Source organism: Thamnophis sirtalis, unplaced genomic scaffold, assembly GCF_051295495.1.
Source record: "Thamnophis sirtalis isolate CommonGarterSnake01/CBP01778 unplaced genomic scaffold, rThaSir2_p1.2 scaffold_1, whole genome shotgun sequence".
Taxonomy (NCBI): domain Eukaryota; kingdom Metazoa; phylum Chordata; class Lepidosauria; order Squamata; family Natricidae; genus Thamnophis; species Thamnophis sirtalis.
The window spans coordinates 1,812,443-1,834,707 of NW_028261381.1; the positions used below are offsets into that span (position 1 = coordinate 1,812,443).

The 22,265-nt window shown below is 38.5% G+C and overlaps 1 protein-coding gene across 4 annotated transcripts in view; it reads left to right on the forward strand.

Moving 5' to 3' along the window:
- Positions 1-22,265, forward strand: part of ERBB4 (erb-b2 receptor tyrosine kinase 4) — a 769,459-nt gene that overhangs the window by 741,028 nt on the left and 6,166 nt on the right. For 2 of the 4 annotated variants that reach the window (XM_087706314.1, XM_087706322.1), the window contains exons 26-27: positions 17,665-17,712; positions 21,871-22,168. In XM_087706314.1, the coding sequence (XP_087562440.1) occupies positions 17,665-17,712; positions 21,871-22,168 (346 nt within the window). The remainder of the gene's footprint in view (positions 1-17,664; positions 17,713-21,870; positions 22,169-22,265) is intronic. The other 2 variants (XM_087706329.1, XM_087706327.1) reach the window with 1 other exon arrangement.

The window sequence follows — 22,265 nt, forward strand, 5'->3', positions numbered from 1 at the left end:
TCTCCCCCCTTCTCTCTCTCTGAGACCTTTTCCTCTTGCTTCTACAATGATTACTTCTGTAAAAGCTTTGAAGAAGATGTGCTCCATTTCATTTTCAATGACGGATGATGGCTTTTGAGAGGCTCAGAATATCCTTTGATTACTGGATAAAGTACAAGGGGGTGGGGGGCAATGAGAGAAAGGGTAATAGGGAGGGGGCAAGTGGAACATGTTCATCAAATCTTTTTTGTGCTCGCCCTTCCCTCTGCTGCCGCCGAGCATGTGGCCTTTTGATTCATTCCTGCTTAAGAAGTGTTCCCACTTGAAAGTTCAGAACGCCAGGCCTCCTATGTTTGTTTTTTTTAGTTTCCTTTTAAATCCCCCGGGGCATTTAAAAATGTATATAACTTGCCAGGCAAGATCGAGACTTTGAGACATCAAAAGCTTTTTGTTTTTGTTGATATTGTCACCTCCGATGGTGTGGCATGGAGATGCAGGTCACAAAATGCATGAGTTTATGCACACAAAGGAAAAGAGGGAAGCAGGGAGGGAAGGAAGGAGAGAAGGAGAGAAGAAAGGAAGGAAGGAAGGAGGGAAGAAAGGAGGGAATCTAAGAGAAAAGAAAGAAAGGAAGGAGGGAAGGAAGGAGGGAATGTATGAGAGAAAGAAGGGGGGAAGGAGAGAGGAAAGGGAGGGGGAAGGGAAGGAGAAAAAGAGAAAAGAAAGGAGGGAAGGAAGGAGGGAAGGAGAGAAGGAGGGAGGGAAGAAAGGGGAGTGGCAGAGAAGAAACGAGGGAAGGAAAGAGGGAGGGAGGGAAGAAGATGCCTAACTTTTGAAGTCTATAACGATTTTGTTATGATGGAAATGTCTCGAAACGTAGTCAAATGTAAAGCAAAACAGTGGCGGATGTTGTATTGTCTTTTGCAATCTATTGGCTGTTGTATTTTTCTTTTACTAATAAAAAATAATAATAAAAAAAGGAAAAGTAGTATTGAAGGAAGAAAAAGGATTGGAATTAGACAAGGAGAAAGATGTACAGGCAACTAAGAATCTATAGTCTGCTTGATTTTGTGTATTCTACTCAGTCTGTTTGATGCACAAATGTATTAATGTAAAGAATCACTCCTCTAGATATCAGTGGAAATCTGTTTCAGCTGTTTCATTCTACATCAGTGTTTCTCAACCTTGGCCACTTGAAGATGTCTGGACTTCAACTCCCAGAATTCCCCAGCCAGCGAATGCATTCGCTGGCTTGGGAATTCTGGGAGTTGAAGTCCAGACATCTTCAAGTGGCCAAGGTTGAGAAACACTGTTCTACATACCCCATGATCAATTAAAAACAGCACGCTCTTTTCAACATTTCACTCTTAAAAGTCGGGCCATCCCTGTTTCCTCCATATATCTTGAAGCCGAGCATCCGTGAGCATCTCTCCTGCAGTTACAATACAAAACAGCACTGGAAATATTTATGAAATATTATAATTCATTAGCTTTGAATCCTGGCCACTGAAGGGAAGTGTCTCATTAAAGTGATTTTAACCATATTCTTTGACAAACAAGGCACTTCAGAAGTTAATTCTTCAGCTTCTGTTCTACAAACAAAACATGATAGAGTAGAGGGAGCCATGGTTACCCCCACCCCACCCCCCCATTGGCGTAATGTGGTGCAGTCCAATCTAGTCTGATAGTAATAACAGCACTGTAAACAAGACATAACATAATCAATAGCACTTTCAACTCTCTCATCCCATGGAGGCAAGCCAAGAATACTTTACTACAAGAGTAGTAAAACACAGCCACAGACTTAACTTTCTAATTATATTCTCATTCACTTCCAGAGAAAGGACATATGATTGTCTGTGATTCTTCACTCCTCATTTTATCTTCCCAAGAAGCAGTGGCTGTCCAAAGTCACCCAGTATGCTCTGTGAGGCTTTTGGCCTCCTCCTCCATCAGTGGTGGGTTTCAAAAATTGTTCGAACCTACTCTGTGGGTGTGGCCTCCTTTGTGGGAGTGGCTTGACGCCCATGTGACCGGATGGGAGTGGCTTGCCATCCATGTGACCGGATGGGAGTGGCTTGCCATCCATGTGACCGGATATGAAGATGCCGACGACACTTGTCAGAACCACCTTAAATGACCTCACAAACAGCACTGGCATGCATAATATGATGTAATATGATGTTTTTTAAAAGGCATCTTTGGTTTGCGTTAAAACAACTTCAACACACGCAATGTTCTGATTGCACCACAAACGCAGTAGTCATCCTTACCTTTCACAGAGGCCCTGAGTTTTATAAATAGGAGTTTTTGAAACTCACCACTGGGCCCCGCCCACTTTCCCCTGCTTGATTCCACCTCTATTTCCTTTGTTTAAAGCCCAGCTGATTGACGAGGCAGAGCAGATAGCCTCGTCTCAGCTGTTTTTCTCACCGACACTGCAGGAAAAGGTAAGATTTAGTGCTGATTTCAAATGCAATGTGCGTGCGCGATGCCCTCATGCACTTGCAAAACACATGCAAACAAAACCGGTTGTTACACCGGTTGAATCCTACCGCCGGCTTTAATCACTTCATTAAACTGGTGAAATCCACGGAGGGATAGGGGGTTGCACCCGGGCCTCATCATTGATCTGTGTGAATCCATTAAAAACTACAAAGCAGAAAGAGAGATAGAAGACCAAAAAAAAAAAAAAAGGGTGGGTGGGGGGGTTGTGTATGAGCTTCAGTGTAACATTCCCCATTGTAATCGTGGTATATTTCTTTGATGGGAAGTATATGTCATATAATGCCTTGCCACGCAGTAGACGAACAGCAAAGGGATAAAAGGCTGCTTTCAACAAGCCTCCTTTGAGCTCCTGTGGTGACACCCTGCATGGCTGCTTCTCCAGCCTCAGCTCTGACTGGCATCATCCTGGACACAATGTCTTTAGAACTGGTGGAAAAGTGAAGGTGAAGTCAGCTGACAATTCCCTCCTGATCGTTTCCTTTGCAAACGAAAGCTCCCTTATGCGTAACAAGAGCGGAACGAGGATTCAAACTGAGGGCGAAGCCTCTGATTGATGGCCCATTTTCCTGGCACGTCCTGCAGTTAATGCTCAGGGAATGGTTAGCGGTGAAGTGTTCCCACTCCTCTAGTCCGTCTTGCTGCTGTCAAGGTAGACTGCTAAGAGCCTGCTAACTGGCTCTGTATTTTTTCCCCTTAAAAAAATAAAATTAAAAAAGGGAAAGGTCTTGTCCCCTTGCCATATCCGTATGCTCTAGTCTAGTTTGCTATGTGTCTTTGAAAATGCCCCTGCCTCCTTTGGATGCAAATTGAAATATTCTTGTAGATTCTCCTCTGCAATAGCAGTGTCTATTTTTGCTTTGGTGCTCTTGGGGAAGAGGCAGCCCTTCCCCTGGGGACTGTCCTTCAATTTGATTTCATTTTGGTTTAGATCTGTTGTAAATACCATCCTGTTCTTTTGAAATATTTGCTCTGAGCTGGTGGGACAGCTCTCTATTATATTTTCTAGCTGTAGCACCACTGGGGTATCTGCAGCACATTATAATGATCCACTTGTATAAACCAGCTGTCTGTATTCCACACAGACTCCTCCTGAATTTCTTTCCACCCAGGGCAGCAGCTGTACCATTTATAAGGCAAGTAGCTGTGGTTCAGGATCTTTCAACAAATACTAGTATATCCTCACTGAACAATGGATAGCTTTGAATTAAAACTGAAGTAAAAAATCTAATTTTAAAACTATCAAAAATTATCAGAGCCACTGAGGAATTTAGCTTTGGTACCTGAAGCAATATAGAACTCAGAAACCAGACTCCACATTATACAGCATTCTAGGTAAAATTAAATAAAGTCACTCAGACCGTGGTCATCCATCTGGACTACTGCAACACACTTTACATGGGGCTACCCTTGAAGAGTATTTGGAAGCTACAGCGGCATACAATACAGCTGCACAGACAGTTCTTGAGGCCCCTATGGTGGCCCTCCAGTGGTGCGTTTCAAATTTTTTAGAACCTCTTCTGTAGGTGTGGCCTGCTTTGTGGGAGTGGCTTGGCAGCCATGTGACTGTGTGGGAGTGCCTTGCTGGCCATGTGACCGGGTTGGAGTGGTTTGCCAGCCATGTGACTGGGTGGGCATAGCCAACTTGTAAAATGTGGTGAAACTCACTTAACAACGCTCTTGCTTAGCAACCAAAATGTTGGCTCAGAAACTCTGGCATTTGAAGCACGCAAGTCTTAAAGCTGTCCAGTTACAAGACCCTTGCACCCCTAACTCTTTAGAAAAAAAACCGCAGGGGTGTTCAAACTTGACAGCTTTAAGACTTCTGGACTTCAACTCCCAGAATTCCTCCTCCAGTCATGTTGGCTCAGGAACTCTGGCATTGAAGTGTGCAAGTCTTAAAGCTGTCAAGTTACAAAACCCTTGCACTCCTAACCCTTTAGGGAAAAACCCCCCAGGGATGTTCAAACTTGACAGCTTTAAGACTTGTGGACTTCAACTCCCAGAATTCCTCCTCTCGCTCTTCATCTTGATGATGTGCAGACGGGCGGGGGAGGGAGCTGGAACCGGTTCTAAACGGCACTGTAGATTTGTGGAACCTCTTCTATAGAAGAGCTTAGAACTGGCAGGAACCCACCCCTGTGGCCCTCATAACATTTCATATAGCAGAAGATGCACTGATTGCCAGTTTGCTTCCGGATCAAATTCAAGATGTTAGTTATACCCTTTATAGCATAGGTCCAGGTTACCCGAGGAAACGTTTCACCCCAATGGGATTGGCTGACTCCCCGTGCCCTGCCAGAAGGGGCATGCTGTGAACCCACCCAGTCAAGGAATTCTGGCTGGCAGGGTATATCCTTGCCCATTATCCTTCATTTTAATCTTAATTTTCATCGTTTTACTGTTTTATATTGTGGCCTTTGTCTTGCTCTAAGCCTCCTAGAGTTGCTTGATTGTGAGATGGGCATAAAAATTTAATAAATAAATGTTAATAAATACATAAAGCTGGGGTTTACAAGAAATCATATTTTGCTCTTAGTTGCCAGTGGGATTTGAATTCTGAAAAGCTTCAGTTTTCTTCGCTGTCCTTTTTCTTTGATTACTGAAATATGAATGTTAAATAAGCAAACAGATTTCCATTAATTTGCATGTTCTTAACAAAAAAAAATCACACAAGTAAAATCTGGATAAATACCAAGAATCCCTCAGACATTTTTCCATCTCCCTGTTTTCATTTTGGTTTTAGTTGATAGGTTTTTTTAGCTATTTCAGGTTGTGTGCCTGAATTTATTTCTGCAATATAAAAGGCCTTTTATATGTTAAGTTTCAATATTTGTGACTTTCACTGTGTGACTTTTCCTCTTATGGTGACCCTCTCAATCTCTTTGATAGTTTTTGGTCCTTTTCACCAAGCTTCTGCTTTCCTGACAACATTTCTCCACTTCTAGCCTCTTTTTTTGTAATCACATTGCTTCTCTATCAGTTTGCAAATGTTTACTATTTACTATTTATTTCCTATTGATACTGACCTTTTCAGCTTATCTTTTCCTGCCATTGGGCCCTATTTATCAAAACTGTGCTTTCTTTTGCCATAGTCATTCTACTCCTATTTACAGGGCTTAGTATTTTATGATTTTCTCCAGTTCTCTCTCTTCTGATTTCTCCAGGTCTTGCCATGTCCACTATCCGGACTCTTTTTTCAACAATTGTTAAAGTTAGGGTGTTATGTGACAGATGCTGGTCTGTTTGAATTCTAAAGTCCCAGAGTATTTCTTCATTCTTTATTACTTTATCTATTTTATGGTCCCTTGCTTGCAGGCAAATGGTATGTCTTGCACATATTTACACATATTTTTTTTTGAAGATGGGAACCACATTAATTCTTTTCTGGTCCTCAATATTAACCACTCCTAGTCTATCACTATTGACCAGCAACAGTGACTCCCATTGTGCCATTGTTTATTATTTTGCACAACGCTTCTGATGCTTCCGGTGATTCCTGTAATTTATAAGCGCTTAATTGTCTAATCATGTCATAGGGAGTCAAATGCCTTCTTCTCATCAGTGCATGCTGCATTCAAATTGGCCTCCCTTCTCTTGCAGTTTTCCAGAATAGCAATAGCAATAGCAGTTAGACTTATATACCGCTTCATAGGGCTTTCAGCCCTCTCTAAGCGGTTTACAGAGTCAGCATATTGCCCCCACAATCTAGGTCCTCATTTTACCCACCTCGGAAGGATGGAAGGCTGAGTCAACTTTGAGCCGGTGAGATTTGAACCGCCGAACTTCCGAACTAGCAGTCAGCTGAAGTGGCCTGCAGTACTGCACTCTACCCACTGCACCACCTCGGCTCAATCATCTTGTCAATTAGGAGCTGATCTTTTGACCCTTTGCTGTTTGGGTAGTTTTGTTTTTTTGGTCAAGATTTTTATCAGTTTATATTTTGGAAATCCATAGCGTCATAATCTGTTCATTTCTGGCTACTTTTTCAACTATAGGTTCCCATCAAGTTTTCTTTAGTGTCAAATGATATTTTCTACAGATGATCCAATGAATCATTTTGGTGACTGCATTGTGTCATTGTTTCTAGTAGTTTGTGCAATCTTTATTTAGATATCAAACTTCTTTAGCAGCAGATGTTTGTCTCCTAGGGTGCAAAAAATAAAGACCCCAATATCAGCTACAAACTCTGTTTGGCATCAGGAAGGGCACTCCAGCCAATAAACGCTCAGCTCCATCCAGTCACCCCAACGCTACTCGAATTAAGGGATTACAGCAGTGTTTCTCAACCTTGGCGACAGCGAATGCTGGCTGGGGAATTCTGGGAGTTGAAGTCCGGACATCTTCAAGTTGCCAAGGTTGAGAAACACTGGATTATAGGGTTGTAAAAGGGGAGTTTCGTAGCAATTCAGAGTTAGAGACTTGGCAAAATAGGAATTGAATAGAATGCTAGGTATGTGATATGTTTGTGTAGGGCAACAAATGCTGCTATTAGACTTGGACTAGGCGGCGTTTTGAGGATAGTAATCCTGGTGATTGTCTTCTCCATTTAAACTGCTTTGTCACCAACCTGCCAACCAATAACTCTTGAGAGTATGATTTAACTTGGAAAGAATGCATACAATGAGGATCACTTTCCAACTTCAACTCATGTAATGTCCTCCATTTATATTGCATATCCCTGCCTCTTTTTATTATGTTATCCTGCTGGAGCCTTTACAAAGTAATCACAGCACGCCAGAAAAGAAGGCTGAACTTTCCCTCTGGACCATAATCAAGGGAGATAAGACTATCTCTGGTGGATAAATCTAATAAATACCATGAGAGTTTCCAACCTTTAATAAAATGTCATTAAGAGAGAACATACTCCAAAAATATCTGCCCTTTGCCTTTATTATTTCAATCTCAATTCAATGTGTTACGATCAAAGACTAGTACAAGCAGAGTACTCTTTGAATATGTGTGTGTGTGTGACAGAGAGAGAGATAAACCAAATAAAATTTAAGAGAAAGTTAAAATACATTTATAAAAAAAGGTATTCCAAGTGAGGACTAGGCTAAAATCTATATTTAAATTATAAAGCAGACTGTTGTTGTGCTATACCATGCAATGCAATTAATATTATATTTCTACTTCCTAGAGTGACATTGGTTAGCTTACAATCAATAAAAAATGAGACATTAAAAACAGTTATAAGTATAGTAACAATTAAAATAACAAAACATGAGTAGACTGAACACAGGAGGATGCTTTTGTTGGTTGCTTCGCAAAGTATAATAAAATCTAAAATAACAAAAAAGTAATAATATCAAAAATTTAAATGAATTATGGTTACATAGAATATGTTTAGCTAGTGGAAAATCGACCCACTAGGTTTGATGGATTTTCCATCTTTCAACCCAGCTACAGGCGTTGTAGCAAAAGGCAGTTTATCTATGAACAGCATCAGGGCGAGTAGGATGGATCTGGTCCACTGTTACTGCAAAAGGAGCAAGGAAGAAGAGCACGTTCCGTAGTTTCAATCTGTCCAAAATTACAGGGGCAATGCTACTTTTTTGGTAGTTGCCATTTATACTGCAGCGGATGCTTTTGAGTAGGGGCACCCAATCTAAGGCCAAAAGTCTGGGGTTACTCCAACACATTTTATTTTGAATATAATTAGGAGGATAAAATATTAGCTATATGAGGAGCAATTATATTAATTGTATGCAATGTAATTTCAAATCAACTTAAATCAAACTTAGTCCTGTCTCTTTTTTTTTTTTACTGCGGCAAAGTTCTTAATGAAAAGTGTCACCAGTTATGCTGAATTCCTTTTCAGATGTTAGCAATAAACCTTTGTACAAAAGTATAATGTTTGGATTACAAACATGGCAGAAAGGATGAATGAGAGTTGTGAACATGTGGATCCTAGAGACATGGATCTCATGGAATCTGGGTCAGACACTGATCTCCAATTACTTTAAAATAGAGAGGAAGAAACTATATCCTTTGCCTTAGCATTTTAGGTGGGTTTTTTTTAATATTTTTTTGTTATTTTTAATTTCCAAAACAAACACAAGACATCCTTCTTTACATACTGTAGAAAGTGTATCAGTTGGTTACAACTGCATCTCTTCCACAGTCAACAAACATAATTCATATTAACTCAAGTATTTTAACTCAGGTATTTATACATGTTACCAGCATCATACCTCCATTTTCATTTGACTATAATTGTTTAAACGTCCTTCATCATAAAATATACCAAGATTTAAGACATAACCACATACTGGCATTTCATTTACTATTTCTAAAATCCTCCATTAACACTGAATCCTTATGTCCTATTCCAGCTAAATATCCATAATATTTTATAACAAACTTTTCTAATCCTCCTTTCCAAATCACTGTTTACAATTTACATCCAGTTTCCTTATGTTGTACCCATACCTATATATACGCTGTTATCATTATCCCTCCTTTATTTAACTATATCCTGTATCATAACATTTCCTCCCTAATAATCAAGACTTTAACTGTATCTAACTTAGTTCTTTTTTATTGACCTTTATATATAATCCAAAAGGATTGCTAATCTTCCTTTCATGGGTACCATTCAATATTCATATCCAATTATTACTTATCATAACACTACACATTGTATACTTTAGTAACATTATCAATTATTTATTTAACTATATCTATTGTCACTAAATTTCATTAAGTTTAACTAGTTTTAAATTATACTCTTCCATCTATCAACCTGTATCTTTCCAGTAGCAAATCAGTCTCATATCTTCTGCCATTTGTGGGGTCAGTCCTCTAATCATCTCCTTAATCAACTTTGTATGGACTCCTCTTAGCAACTCCTTCCTTATAAAAACTCTCATGTAATTTTGATATCCTTCTTCTGTTTCCTTAATCAGCTTATCTTTGATTGTCAGTAGTGTTATCAATGATATTGCTAATAAAATTTATCTCTTTAAATCCACAAATTCTTATGTTTTTTCTTCTTATGTATCTTGCCATCTGGGGTAGATTTAGTTTCTCTTTCAGTATTCCACTCTTTCCATTTTCAGAGACAAACCAATCACCATAAATATCAGCAAATTTAATTTTTTATATTCATTTTCCTCTTCGATTTTTAGGGTTTTAACCATCACTTTTTCCACTTGATAAAAATCCTCAACTTCTTCATCATATTTTGCTGTTAGATGTTCTAAGTCTTCCAGCTTCTTCTCTATCCTCTCATATGTATTTGATAATTTCTGTATTTCTGAGAATATCTTTTGCAGACTTAAAGTTTCTTTCTGCTGTTGAAATTGTCCCATTATCTCCAGCTGACAAACACTGCTGCTTTAGCTTAGAAGGTTAACAAAATTAAGCATAGATTTACAATAACATTTTATTTTCACTTTTCTCTGGTTAAAGATATACTTCAAAGGAACATCTGTATGCTTTTCTTCTTATCACTCTCTATAAACAAGGAGTGAGACCTTGGAGTGCCAAGCCAGGATAATCAGTGAGAAAAGTAAGAGTGTTTCATTCCCAATACACAAACATTCCAGCCTCCGAGTAGCAGTGTTATTGTTGCAATTTTCTTTATTTCTTTTTGTATCTTTTTTGTATTTCAAATTTTAAAAAAAGTATGATTCTTGAATGAGTTAGAAGAGCACCCACAGTAATGAAAGAGGAGAATTTTAGTCCATAGGTTACAAAGAATAATAAAAGAAAAAAAAAATAGAAGAAGAAAACTTAATCCATTTGTTTTAAAAGGCTTGCATAAATTCCATCCATAAAGATAGCATTTAAAAAGTAAGATAACCCACTGTCCAATACCATTCAAAGCTAAATTCCGCCGCTTGTTTCTTCTGTTCTCAAATTTAAATTAAGTTTAAGTTTTTTTATAGGCAGTCTCTTTTAAAACAACAAAATTTCCTCACCAGCTGGAAACACTTTCTCTTTCTGTATCCTTCCGTTTTGCAGCTGTCCCAACTTAATCAGCCCAGTGGCTGGATTTTTTGTCAGCAGCTTGAAGAACTTCTCTTGGATCCATCAGGGACTTTGCAATGTCCCTGAGATCAGCAAGACGTATTCTTCCTGTTCACCATCTCTGCGGGACGGTTTAGGTCCAATTGGACCACCCTGTGGCAAAAGTATCGGCTGCAGTCTCGGAGCATCGAGACAGCTCGGCCGTATCATCGTGATGTTGGCTCCTTCCCCCCCCCAGCATTTTAGGAGGGTTTTGTAATGCTTACAGAGGGGAAACTACAAGAAGTGATCTCTGAATGATGATATGGGCAAAATGATACCAGCCAATGCCAAAGTAAGATGGGAGGGGCAATGCAAAGAAACAGTTCAATTGGTTCATCATGTACAGACTAAAGTACCAATGTAGATATTGCAAGACTTGCAGATATAGTCTCTATTAATACTGTGTAATGAATAATACTATAAAACAATTACTATATATGACCATTTTACCTTTCTTGATCCTCTTATTACTTATGTACACCCTAACCCTAACCCAAGATCACGAGCAGTAAAATGTAATCAAAGAGATATACATATATATAGAAGTAAAAAGAATCCTTCCCCAAAAACAATAACAAGAAAAAGAAACTTCCCCCTTCAGACCTAGCAAGCAAAGTTCAACATTAATAATTTATTGCTTAAATTACAATAAACCTATCTCTAAATGTTTAGCTTTCTTTATTGATCAATAAAGGTCCAATACAAATTAACAAAAATTTCTAAATGTAGTATATAATCCCCATTTCCATTTAGTCTAAATCCCCCCAATCAAACATCAAAAATATCTGCCAGATTATTTACTTCCTTTACATGGATCATTTGAATCTGTACGGAAAAATACCCCCTGTAATAGAATCACTGCTCAACACTGTATGTATAATCAAGATATTACAAAGAGGTTTGGACTAAACAAATGTGCCACCCACATCAATCAATAGGGGAAAATAGTGAAAACTGGAAGAATCGAAATGCCTTATGGAAGGAAAAAGAAAAGTCCCTGCAGATTTTTACTCCCTTGATCGTAACTGACTATAAGGGGCCATGCTCATCTCTGTTTCAAGGGCTTTGAGCCAGCACCGTCTGAAGACAATTCCAGGGTCACATGGCCAGCATGACATCAAGGAAATCAGAAATGATTTAAATTGTTTAAAGTTAGTTCAGTAAGAAGAAGCTAAGGTCAATGTAGAATGTTATTAATTTCTTTATTTCTTTTTTTCTCAATAGATTTTAGACTGTGTTTGTTAGAAATCCATACCGTGTACGGGTTCTGGGAAGTCGGGGGGGGGGAAGGAGGAGGGGGGTTGGGGGAGAGGGTGGAGGGAGGGAGGGGTATATATTAGGCTAGACAAGAATTTGGTGGTAAACTAGAATTATTTTGACATACAAAAAAATTGTACTTCGATGTCTTACTGATTGAGGAATGATGAAATGTTTGCCTTAAAAGAAATAAAACTTTTGAACAACAAGGAGCGCTGTTTCCTCCCCACCGAAGTGCTACCTATTTATCTACTCGCATTTATATGCTTTCGAACTGCTAGTTGGCAGGAGCTAGGCCAGTGTTGATGAACATTTTCGGCACCGAGTGCCGAAAAGGGAGTGCACTTGTCCGCGCTTGTCTGGCCCACAACCCGGAAGAGGAGCTGCCCTGGGGACATGCGCACACCAGAAAATGAACTTCCAGCCAGCTAATCTTCTGGTTACTGGTGTGCCTGCACCTGCGATGATCAGCTGGCTGATGCGCATACTCACCCTGGAACACGGAAGACCATCTCTTCCAGTTTCCAACACTGACGCAAACACAAAGGCCATCGCATGTGCGCCATAAACTCAGAAGAGGAACGGGCAACACCACATGTGCAAGGTGACATGGCTCTGTGTGGCACTTCAGGCACGTGTGCCGTAGGTTCACCATCACAGAGCTAGGCGAAAACAGGCAGAGACATAGAAATAATATTCCTGTGTTATTTCCATAGGAAGCCATTGTGTAAGAAAAGTTTATGAAACACTGGGCAAGAGAAAGAACTGGAAGCAAAATAGCAATATAGCAATAGCAGTAGACTTATATACCACTTCATAGGGCTTTCAGCCCTCTCTAAGCGGTTTACAGAGAGTCAGCATATCGCCCCCAACAACAATCCGGGTCCTCATTTTACCCACCTCGGAAGGATAGAAGGCTGAGTCAACCCTGAGCCGGTGAGATTTGAACCGCTGAACTGCTGATCTAGCAGTAGCCTGCAGTGCTGCATTTAACCACTGCGCCACCTCGGCTCAGAGCACATAACCATCAGTTCTTGTAGATCAGTGTTTCTCAACCTTGGCAACTTGAAGATGTCTGGACTTCAACTCCCTAAGTTGCTAAGGTTGAGAAACACTGTTGTAGATCCTTGTAGGATCTCACTGATTTCTCAGCTGAAGAGGAAAAGTAATTATGCTTTATCATCTCTTTGGCTTTCAATTAAGAACCAGAATTATGGAAACCCCTGATTTCTTGGTTACCCATGCTTTTGACAATACTAGACAATATTATTTACATAATAAATCAATGATTGATGCAAACAATGGTAGATCAGTATCAACTCTAAAAGATCAAACAGAAAGAAATGTCAGATTATTGGTCGAATGACTACTGATTGAGTAATGTACATGATTTCAACTTCCGCCTAAAATTTGATTTAGTAGAGTGAAGAATAAATAAGTATCTTCATATGATTATAATTTCATATAATGGAAAGCTATGCTTGCGTCAGATCTGCCTCCAAGAGCTGCTGCTGATTAAATATTAAGGGCTGTGCATAGAGACAATACTGTTTGCTAACTTTGTTAAGGCACAAATAAATTGGGGTACTTTATAATGTAACATCATGGACAAGGGTTACGGAAACAATTGCTTTGGTAATTGTAATAGGAGACTAAGGAAAGCAAACTAAATCCAGTCACTAATCTAACAGAATTTAGTAGATGGTAAAGCACTTTTAGCAGTGTTTTGACAAATCTTCTTTGTTTCTTTTAAAAAAAATCCTTCATCACCAGCTGTGCCAAGCAATGAAAGAAGTCTGTTTTTAGTAATTAGCAAATTCATTCACTGAGTCACACATGCTCACAGGAATGGATGCACACAGATTTCTTAGTTTTTAGTCTCTGCAAAACATAGATATATTCAAAGCCCAAGAATTTCTTTCAATCCATTGCCCCAATATGGAGATTCATTTTTTTTCCTTTGTATGTAAAAATAGTATTTGAAGGATTTTTTTCTCTGTTGCTTTCTGCCAATAAATCATTTTTCCAACCAATGGAAGATGCATATATCATCGATAAAGTGAGGGAAGAGGGAAAAAGTCTGGTTTGCATCTTAAAAACAAAAAAGTGTTTTTGAAGCTTTCAATATTACAATATTGGTATGTAATTAGAAAGCAATTTTAAAATATTTTGAAAAATAAATACATTACATTTTTTCTTCTGCTCAATTATGTCCAATTCTCAGAGACTGTTTGACTATTCCTTACAGTTTTCTTGGCCAAGTTTTTCCAGAATGGTTTGCCATGCCTCCTCCTCCTCTCCTGCTGAGAGAAAGGGATTGACCCAAGTTCATCCAGTTGGCTTCATGCACAAAGCAGAATTACAACTTACAGTCTCCTGATTTCTAGCCAGATGCCTTAATCACTACATTAAAATGGAGGCCCCATTGAATTAGCAATAGCAATAGCAGTTAGACTTATATACCGCGTCATAGGGCTTTCAGCCCTCTCTAAGCAGTTTACAGAACCAGCATATCGCCCCCCACAGTCTGGTCCTCATTTCACCCACCTCGGAAGGATGGAAGGCTGAGTCAACCCTGAGCCGGTGAGATTTGAACCGCCGATAGCAGTCAGCTGAAGTGGCTGCAGTACACCACTGCGCCACCTCGGCTCTTACTATTTCAGTAATTCACATTTCAGCTGTTCCTAGCTTGTTTTCTTTGGGGTGTGTGTGGATTGTAACTATTCATTTAATCAGTTTAGAGGGCACCCAATTATGCGGGATTTCCAGTTTAAAAACCCCAAAAGAAAACATTCCTGGGTGGTCCAAAGAAGCCCTGTCCAACAGGACTCATCCATGAGCTATCCCCAAGGTCTAGAACAATAGCCATGTCTTCAGTAGCTTCTTGAATGTCATCATGGTCTTGCCGTAGAGGAAGCGATCCAGATCTTGAGCAGAGGTGATTTATTCCAGAGGGCAGGCACTGCAGCAGAGAAAACACGATTCTTGGATCCCATTAGATTACACTGCTTAATTGTTGGGACTCAAAATTCACTTATTCTGCCTGATTTCACGAGATGAAGAGAAACAATTGGTGACTGGTCATCTCTCAAATAGCCAAGTGCTATGCCATTAAGAGCTTTATAGGTAATAGCCACCACCTAGAAGCCAGTTATCACATGTGTATGTTACCACGTTCTACTATGGAACTTTTATCATTATATCACCACTCATGTCAAATATAATCATAAAACTACCCCCAAAAATATTGAGAGCCTTGCTTAGTATTTTGTTTTTGATAGTATTTGCAGTTATGTGGAAGTTTCCTTTGGAAACTTTAAATAGCATGTCTATCAAAAGGCTAATAATATATAAAAAATTAATAATTTTAAAATGAAAGAGCCATCTCTCTCACTTAGAGGCTCTTTAACAGAACGTCCTTTTTGCCATTAGAGTGTATTCATATAGGCTGAGATATATGTCTATGAGGCTGCAAGGCTGAATTGGCTCCCCATTATTATTATATTGAATGTATCAATCAATGCAAAGTTTCCAATTTCTCCTGAAAGTTTTTCAGTGAAATCCATTGCTTTACTAGTAGCATATTAGTACAGCTAACAAACAACAAACTTGTTGATGAAATTAAATGTCCCTGAAGCAACTTTATAGGGTTAGGGACTTAGGGTCAAAAATCTCACTAGGTGGATAACATTGATGTATTGTGCAAATTGTTTATTAATGAGTTGAAAAAGATCTTGAGATGCATCCTTGTAAAAATAACCTGCTTAGTTCTGTATTTTCTTAGCATCTTTCTATATTCTAGTAATATAATTCATAAAAATGCATAGATCAAATTTCAGTACTTCCTCAACAATATTGCTGGTAGCTATAAAGGTTAAGTGTTATTTGAAACAAATATGTAATCAAGAAGGAAAGCTGTGAGACCAACACATTTTAGAGTGAGTTGCCATCCAAAAACGTCATGATTGAAGAGAAAAACAAGGTGTGATAATCTGTATACTTAAACCTTGAACTGCCTCAATCATCTATTAAAAATATTGTAGGGATATAATAAAGTTTGCCTTTTGTACATCATTGGTTATTATCCAGTTTCAAAATGAATGCACAGCTGAAGAGTAGATTTCTGGTGTATGAGCTTAACTAAGAAGAAAGATCTTTGAGAAAGAATATCCAAAGCTAAATTGGAGGCCAGTGTTCATTGCTCACTGCTGATGAGCTCATCCTGGGCTCATCCTGACCAAACGTTTTCAGTAAAATGTCTCTGCAACAAGACCTTGAATAATAATGTATTTATAGTCACCATAAATTGATACAATTAAAGATTTTTGTAGTCTTTCTTTCCTTTAAATTTTCTAAAGATACAAGCTTCATCAGACTCATCACAACCAAACCTGCCCATCTATTGACTCTCTACTCTCTACTCTCTACTCTTACTCTGACATAAGTAAGAATTATGAAGATAGATTTGACATACAGTTTCACATTTTACTGACATATTCTTATTCACGCACCATTTGTCTTTAACAAATGGTGCATGAATGGTGCTCTTCTTTTCTACGTGATATAAGTAGATAAGCACCAGAAATACCATAATCACATTTATTAGTAGCCCTCTAGGAAAAACATGCAATCAGTAACAAGGAAAAGAGAGATGTTCCAGAGAAAAATGAAATTTCCTAAGTGATGAATGCAGACCAATAGTCATTTTATTGTGACTAAATAGGTGTGGACAGATATTGATATTAGAGTTCTCTTTAATCTTCTGAGCCACCAAATCCCAATTCTAAATAGAGTCTGCAGGAAAACAAAACTCCATGCCAGGAGAACCGGAAATGCCAGAAGGGACTGTTCTGTCTATGTGAATCACACTGCTTTCCAAACCCTCCTTAAAAAGAAGCATACATAAAGAACATGTTCGTGATATTGATGGTGCATGATGTTCGTCTTCATATATAATGCGTACATTATGATGCATACATGTTCATGATACTGATATTGAGGAGGGGTATTAAAAAAAATAAGCATTCTGCATATGTTGCTAGGAAATCTAGCAATAGATGCAGGACATTAGAACATTAATGGGATAAAAACATAGAAAGAGAAGCAGCATCCAGCAATAGATACAAGAGCCGAGGTGGCGCAGTGGTTAGAGTGCTGTACTGCAGCCACTTCAGCTGACTGTTAACTGCAGTTCAGCGCGTCAAATCTCACCGGCTCAAGGTTGACTCAGCCTTCCATCCTTCCGAGGTGGGTAAAATGAGGACCCGGATTGTTGGGGGCGATATGCTGACTCTGTAAACCGCTTAGAGAGGGCTGAAAGCCCTATGAAGCGGTATATAAGTCTAACTGCTATTGCTATTGCTAATAGAGCCTTATCTTTCTGTGTTATTGAATATGATGAGCACATGAATTTTGTGATCATATTTTCGTTGGAAATCTGCCATAGAGCAGGTATTTCTTTTTATCTGCTGTCTTTTAGCCAGGCTATAGAGAATGAATATTGTGTGGTTATATAATTATCCAAGTAAAATCTATGTGTTGTCTTCATCGTTAAGCGATATATTCTTTCTCTTCCTTTTAGACCAGGTGAGTAGTAGTAGAACATCCCATTTGAATCTTCATTTTAGAGGGACCTGCTGAATGCTAATCATTCTTTGGGGCAAAAAAGTCCTACACCTCTTTTCAGGCTTTCCTTAATTATTCTACAGTCAAAACCTCCATACCTTCAGCTCACACAAAACTGCCCCTCGAGATGTGTTGAGCATGAAGGGCTGAATTTGACTGGTGTTTGAATAAATCTCTTTAATTTGTTCATGGTTTTTCCACCAATTCACAGAATTCATATGACTTATTTCCATCCATGTAACCTCTTACTATATTGGTCATTCCATTTTTCTTTCCTATTAGAGTGAAATTGGACACAGCCCTCCTCCTGCCTACACCCCTATGTCAGGAGTAAGTATTTCACGATCAACCTTCATCTTTTAGGATTTGTTTGTCCTTTTAAATGTATCCTCCTTCTTCTCTCTTCATGAATTCCACCATCCCATCTACTCTCTCGTTCTCCAAGGTGAGAGCTGAATCGTGTTTTGTTGCTGAGTCCAGCTGAATAGCATAAATTTCATTAACTTTAACAGAAAATTCTAGGATAGAATCAGATGTTACTAGAGATTATTTGCCTTAACAATAATTTTTTTGCTTTGTTTGAACGGTTGAACAGGGGTCTCTGGACATTGTACGGTTACAACTTCTAATAATATAATAAAATTAGGGAGTGCTGAACATTGTAAGATTATCCTTAATTCTAACAGTATTTGGGGGATTCAAAGTGTTATCTTTGGTCCGTAATATTTTTTGGAACTAGGACAGGTGTACCTGTTCTAGTTTAGTTTGGTTTAATGATACTGAAAAAGCTTTGTGTATTAAAAACCTTCATAAGTTTAAACCACCTCTGAAAAAAAAAGGAATCAGATAAAACAACTGGGGGGACAATTAGCTTTTATGATACCTGATAAACCTAACAAAACAAAAATCAAATAAACAACCAAAAATTGTCACATTTAATTCAGAAGAGTTCAAATAGCTTGAAGGAAAATATAAAAAATAAACGTGAAAGGAAATAATTTAATATATTTGTATGGATTCAAAGAACAATGCACATACAGATCTACAGAAAATGCAGTATAAGGTTACTGAATAGGCATTAGTTATAGCTATGGTAATTTCTTTAAAAGATTAACTTTAAAAGGTTCTAATGAGTACCACAAGAACTGATAGTTAATTTTTCAAGAAATTAAACATTCCAGAACATTGTCCTTTCCTCTTGTTTTATGAAAAATAGCAACCAAGTTGATAAATTTCATTCCTGGAACAATATAAAGAAATACTTGTTCAATTATATTTGTTTTAAATAATGATGTTAAATGTGGTACTCTAAACAATAATCTTAAGGTGAAAAGGAAGATAGCTTGGAATCCATTAGATAGTTCAGATCTTCTATTCAAGAATAAAAGAAGCCTTCTGCTGCCCCAAATGATTGTCTAAATTTCTTCCAGTGTTTGCCTGCTGACATCCGAGCTCCAACATCATGTGATATATAGATCGTCTTTCTCAGAGACGAGTGGGAGAGATTGGATGGTTTTCAAAGATTTCAAATCATGCTCCTGAAATAAGGAGAATTATATATCAGCCCCAGAACTGGCATACATAAGTTCACTCCTATTATTATTGTTGTTGTTGTTGTTGTTGTTGTTGTTGTTGTTATTATTATTATTATTATTATTATTATTATTATTATTATTATTATACAATTGTATCACAGCGGCCAGTTGTTTCGCCGGATTTGGCATTGGTTACTAGTCGGGCCCCACCCAGGGGCCTAGGACGTCGTAACGTATTTTCGCAATATGCGTGCAGATCCAAGCAGTGCGGCTTTTTGCATTTGACTGATGGTGATTTTGTCAATTTTTAACTGTTTTAAATGTAATTCCAGTGCTTTTGGAATAGCACCCAGTGTGCCAATTACCACTGGAATTACCACTGCTGGTTTGTGCCATAGTCGTTGAATTTCGATTTTTAAGTCCTGGTATCTTGCGATTTTTTCATGTTCCTTCTCAGCGACCCTGCTATCACCTGGTATTGCGATGTCTATGATTGTGACCTTATTTTTCTCAACCAGTGTGATGTCTGGTGTATTATGTGCCAGTATTTTGTCCGTTTGTATACGGAAATCCCACAAGATCTTGACCATCTGATTTTCGGTGACTTTTTCAGGCTTATGTTCCCACCAGTTTGTTGCTGTTTTAATATTATAATTTTTGCACAAATTCCAATGGATCATCATCATCATCATCATCATCATCATCATCATCATCATTATTATTATTATTATTTGGTTAATCTAACCTTTGGTGAGATTCACAGCTTTTGGGGCTGGTTGGTAGCTCAACAGCTCGAGTCCTAACCAAGGGCCTAGGAACTGTAAAGGTAACGTCGGAGGATATAAGCTGTTCCAAGTAGGGCGGTTTTTTGTGGAGTCAGAATGTTCAAGTCTGATAAATTTAAAATTTCCAAATAGCGAGGTAGCCCTTTAGGTATTGCTCCAAGGGATCCAATTACAATTGGGACAACACTCGATTTCTTTTTCCACAGTCGCTCAACTTCAATTTGCAAGTCCCGGTACTTTGTGATTTTTTGCTTGCTGATTATTATTATTGTTGTTGTTGTTGTTGTTGAAAATTTAATCTTCAGTTTGATTCACAGTCTAGGACCAGTAAAAACTTAACAGTTCAAGTCCTAACCAAGGACCTAAGAGCTGTCAAGCAGTTCCAAATACGGTGGGTTGTTTTTTTTGCAAAGTCAGGATATTCAGGCCTGATAAGTTCAAAATTTCACTTTATCTAGGCACCCCTTTGGGTATTGCTCCAAGGGCTCCTATTACTATTGATAAAATCAGTAGTAGTAGTAGTAATTAGTATTATGTTCTGTTCAAGGATTTTCTTTTTCCAAGAGAATGATGGCCAGGAGTCAGCACTGCTCATGTCTCTGTGACATTCTTGCCGCTCTTATAGACCAGTCCAGTTATACATAGTTAAGTAGTAATATGCAATAGCAACAGCAGTTAGACCAATATACCGCTTCATAGGGCTTTTAGTCCTCTCTAAGCGGTTTACAGAGTCAGCATATCACCCCCACAGTCCGGGTCCTCATTTCACCCACCTCGGAAGGATGGAAGGCTGAGTCAACCTTGAGCCGGTCAGATTAGAACCGCTGAACTGCAGAACTGCAGTCAGCTGAAGTAGCCTGCAGTGCTGCATTTAACCACTGCGCCACCTCGGCTCTAATTCAATCAGCCTACTGTTTCATGTTATTATAATTATGTTATTGTTGCTAAAACTAATAAATTAATTCAAAAAGGGGGGAAAGGATAGAATGTTTTTGTCTCTTGAGTTTTATTTAAAACAAAATTTGGATGCTCGTATAAAAATGCTTTCACATATGAAACACCCAATCATTTAATGGAAAGTAAAGTGATTCTCAGTGACCAACATTTATAGCATGTTTCTATTGTGTAGTAAGTAATTGCCTAGTAAAGGAGATATAAAGTGCTAGATGAATTTCAAAATACAAAATTGTACAAACTTTATACACCTTATACGAGTATTGTTATAGTAATTCAGGATAAAGACAGAAGTCATCTGGGTATACATAAATATCCCTTGCTCTAAAGACACTTGTGCCCTGTGTGTGAATGCCTTCTGCCAGCATACTTTCCCCTCTACCCTCTCCTATAGAGGACTACTAAGGTGGCCTCAGTTGCGGAGGTCATTGAAGGACTCTTTCTGCAGCCCAACTAATTTCCAGAGTTAGGATATTTGGTGTCCTTTCCATTGCATTTCGCGTTATGTGAAATGTTGAGATTTATCTTGGCAAAAGCATCTGAGAAATTCTAGGAAATGCAAAATGAATTGGCAGGGATAAATGTAGCACAATTTCTCAGACCAGGTTTTGGGGGATGGAAGGTAGCTTACAGACCCTAGAAGTGTGAACATAGAAGGTAATGTGTTGTAATACTAGGGATTATTTTTTTAAACAACAACAACACAGAAATAACATAGAGATCATCAGATTCTGGAAATATGTTAAATGGGATCTGATCCTGATTTATTTACATTTTATGTTGAATTTAGATTTGGCAGTCATAGATTGATGGATTAGGGTTGGGCTCTTATTTGAGGTAGCAGATTATTTGAATGGTAATCTGAAATCCAAGAAAAATGCACTGAGTTTCAGTTTTTGAAGTGTAATATTTGAAAAGCATAAACTAAGCATCTTGAATTACTTTAAGCCAATGGAATTTGAGTTGAATCCAGCAATAATGCAAACCTATGCATGTGGAATTCACTCAGTTCCTTTGCTTGCAAAGTCAAACAACAAAAACTTGTGTTATGTTGACTGAAACAGTTACAACTAAAACTTCTGCATAGCAAAAGTGCCTGTTGAGCAAATAATTGAACGTCTTATATGCATGAAACTTATATTTGTATTTAACTAAGCTCTAATGTTAATTCTGCAAGGTGTTTTTTTTCACATGGCGTTTTATGTTTCTTATAGAATCAGTTTATCTACAGAGATGGAAGTTTGTCTACGGAACAAGGAGTCCCTTTGCCATACAGAACTGCCATACCAGGCATAGCTCCAGAAGCTTCCATCAGGCAAGGAGGTGCTGAGATCTGTGACGACACTTGCTGCAATGGTACTCTACGGAAACAAGTGGCAAGTCTGTCACAAGAGGACAGTATCACTCAGAGGTATAGCGCTGACCCGACAGTTTTTATCCCAGAGCGAGGGCCAAGAACCGAGCTGGATGAAGAAGGCTATATGACTCCAATGCCAGAAAAGGGCAAAACAGGTAGATCTCTCACCTAGTGGATCATATTTCCCCACCCCTGCTGCCCAGTTATAATCAATACTGAGAGATTATTCTGGTTGGAGCTCTGTACAGATAA